Source organism: Convolutriloba macropyga, chromosome 4 (assembly GCF_964194025.1).
Source record: "Convolutriloba macropyga chromosome 4, txConMacr16.3, whole genome shotgun sequence".
NCBI classification, from domain to species: Eukaryota; Metazoa; Xenacoelomorpha; order Acoela; family Convolutidae; genus Convolutriloba; species Convolutriloba macropyga.
This window is the reverse complement of record NC_134471.1, coordinates 5,742,519-5,745,383: the sequence shown is the minus strand read 5'-3', so window position 1 is coordinate 5,745,383 and position 2,865 is coordinate 5,742,519. Positions and strand designations below refer to the sequence as shown.

At 39.0% G+C, this 2,865-nt stretch overlaps 1 protein-coding gene across 1 annotated transcript; it reads left to right on the top strand.

The window, feature by feature from the left end:
• The first annotated feature begins 226 nt into the window (after positions 1-226).
• LOC142338226 (apolipoprotein D-like) lies at positions 227-1,998 on the top strand. Its single transcript, XM_075387885.1, has 3 exons — positions 227-520; positions 1,108-1,307; positions 1,678-1,998. Exons 1-3 carry the CDS (start codon positions 304-306, stop codon positions 1,825-1,827), a joined length of 567 nt encoding a protein of 188 aa, XP_075244000.1. The 5' UTR covers positions 227-303; the 3' UTR covers positions 1,828-1,998.
• The last annotated feature ends 867 nt before the right edge of the window (positions 1,999-2,865 follow it).

Genomic DNA, 2,865 nt, shown 5'->3' with positions numbered 1-2,865 from the left:
TCTCTGAAAGATGTGATTGCTTTTCTTGGCGTTTGCATTAAACTTTTCTAACCCTTTGAACAAAATTCTGAAGTGTTTGTTTTTCACCCTGGCGTAGGCCTGATAACTAATAATTTTCCTGCATCCATTATAAGTTAATCAAATGACAATGACCATGAAAATAAGTAAACAATTAAATGCAAATATTTGACACTTTGAAAGCTCAATTTGTGCTGCAAAACAACTTATTATCATTTTCTTGTTTTGCAGTTTTAAGTTCAGTAGTTCTTAAATCGTTTTAATTTTGCTAAATTGATTGAAAAAATGATGCGAACTTTGGCAGTGATTGCTGTTTCACTTGCAGTATGTTTCTGTGAGCCCTACTTTGGCACCTGCCCAGACATCACTGGCAAAATTGTGGACGTGCCAGATTTGTCGGCCTACATGGGCAAGTGGTACGAGATCCAAAAATTCACAAACTTTTTCGAGAGAGGACTGGAATGCAACTACGCCGAGTACACTCTCATGAGCGACTCATCAGGTGAGTGATAAAATGAAAAAAATGCAAATGTATTGAAACTGGCCTTTTGTTACTGGTAGGAAATGCGTTAAAATTGTTTTTGAAATAATTTGAATCAGACAAAAATGAAGTATTGAAGAGCAATCGGCAGACTTCCCTGTGATATCCTATAGTAATAAAAACCCATTTTTGTGGAGGCGGAGACATGCCTCGTCCCTATTTTGATCAAGGTGTCAGTGGCCTGCGCAAGAAATGAAAGAAAATAGACTCTCCCCCCATTATAGGGGAGACATAGAATAGATCGTTCTCAATCACGTGTAGTTTGACGGTAGTCGGTTATATTTATTTTTAATTTCACTAATTACACATTTGAGTTTTTTTAATAGCACCTGTAGTGGCCGTTATAATTTCGGTGCCAGAAATATGAATATGTGGGGTCTTTCTCAGTCGATTCCCCCGCCCCTATGTTATAGTTATCATGATTGGATGGGAGGGGCTATAGGTTATCTGGCCACTAAGCTTGGGGGGGGGGGGAGGGGTCTAATAGGAAAGTCCTAATATTTGTACTTTTTAGTTCGATTGAACCGGTCTGTTTATCTTGGTTTAAGGTCCTTACGTGAATGTGAACAACACTGGCTTCGATGGATCTGAGTACACTAGTGTGATTGGTAAGGCCACCCAGCCCACCCCTCCCCTGGGTGCATTCATAGTCTCATTCGGAGTGAACCCTTTCGTACCAACAGTGCCCAACTACAACCTCATAGCCCTTGACACATCTCAATATGCTCTCATCTACAGTTGTTCAGATGTAAGTTTCAGTTGTAATTCAGAACAACCTTCTTGAGAGAACGAACACTAATTTTATTGGGCTTTAATCAACTTTTGTTGCGATAACAAGTTGCGTAACTTATTGGTGAAATAAATTATAACACCCCCTCAACACGAGAAAAACCTTAAACTGACGTATTTTTTGGGATTTAAGTACGAAGTTCTATACCACTATATTTTTGACACTATTGCTATATGCAAAAACGTCGGAAAAGGCGCGGAATCAGTCAATTTTTTAAAGTTTGAAAACGGTTAATCTATGTTTGAAAACAGATATCAGTCGAAAAAATCCTGCCTTATGATTTCCGATTGCAAACAATGTTTGTATTAAATTTTGTGACCTTTTGCAGGTTTTGGGCGTGGGTGCCCAATATGCGTGGATTCTGTCCAGACAGAGCACTCTGGCACCATCTATCGTCTCTTCTCTCTCCGCCAACTTGACAGCCATCGGAGTTGACATCAATGACTTTGTCGTCACTGACCAGACCAACTGCCCATAGAAACAAACTTCTTTTTGTGTTATTCTTAAAGTTAATTACGTGATACCAGAAATGCTATTCATTATTTTGAAGATTTCAAAGTTTCTAAATATTAAAAACATTCCGTCCGTTTGATGTAATCCATATTGGCAAGTAGTGTATTGTATTTAGAAATAAAATTCGGTAATGAAATTCTTTTATGGAAATTTGAAGATCGTCCTTCAATTAAAAAGATCTGAAACTATTGCCCCAAAATCGACAAATGCCAGACCTAAAGAAATCCAGAGGCAAAGCGTGGTTTAAAAGGTGAAATAAATGGCCTAAGAAGCCGTAGTTAGTAGGAAACTGCCAACTGAGCACTCAATGATAAAGATTTTGGTGAAGCTTTTGCAATCTCTTTCCAATAAAGCTCCCGAAGGAGTCATTGCAAATACCATATTCGGAACCAAACTTTTGCAGACAAAAGTCACGCAAGATGGCTTGTCTCTGCAATTTGGCTGTGGCATTTCAGATTGAAGTTAATTAATAATTGGTGTCTCAACCTAATCACATTATAACAGCATTAAGCAACAGCAACTTGCTCTCGGCTGCTTTTTTTCAGGCTGTACATTTTGTGAGCAGCATTGCTCCTTTTTGTTGACTTTGGCACGTTGTTTGCGTCTGAAACGTGGAATCATCATTGCAGCCATCATTGAATCCTCAATGTGCGGCCTATCATTTGACTTTCAATGCGGCATCAGTAAAACCAAACTGAAAATAAAACCTTGGAGGCTAAATTTAGTCAAGAATTTTTTTGAAAAGTCATCAGTGGTAATCATAATGCAGAAATTAAAAATGCGGTAGCATAATGCGGTAGTATCCGGCTGGGGTTTAGGAATGCAAGCATTGGATGGGGTGAACGGAGTGGAGGTAAGGTTTTGTGGGAACTGTTCGAGAGGGTGGTGCAGTTCGCCATGTTCGTGTAGGGGCTAGAGGTGACGGAGAGGGTAAAAAATTTGAGACTATTAACGGCCTTCACACCTTAATTTTCCCTCAAAACATTTTTGGTGAATTGCATAT

Bases quoted from the DNA above. Each gene is read 5' to 3' on its own strand.
- LOC142338226 (XM_075387885.1), top strand. From the start codon at position 304: ATGATGCGAACTTTGGCAGTGATTGCTGTTTCACTTGCAGTATGTTTC. The intron at 521-1,107 runs GTGAGTGATAAA...TCTTGGTTTAAG, and splicing joins TCTCATGAGCGACTCATCAG to GTCCTTACGTGAATGTGAAC. The intron at 1,308-1,677 runs GTAAGTTTCAGT...GACCTTTTGCAG, and splicing joins TCATCTACAGTTGTTCAGAT to GTTTTGGGCGTGGGTGCCCA.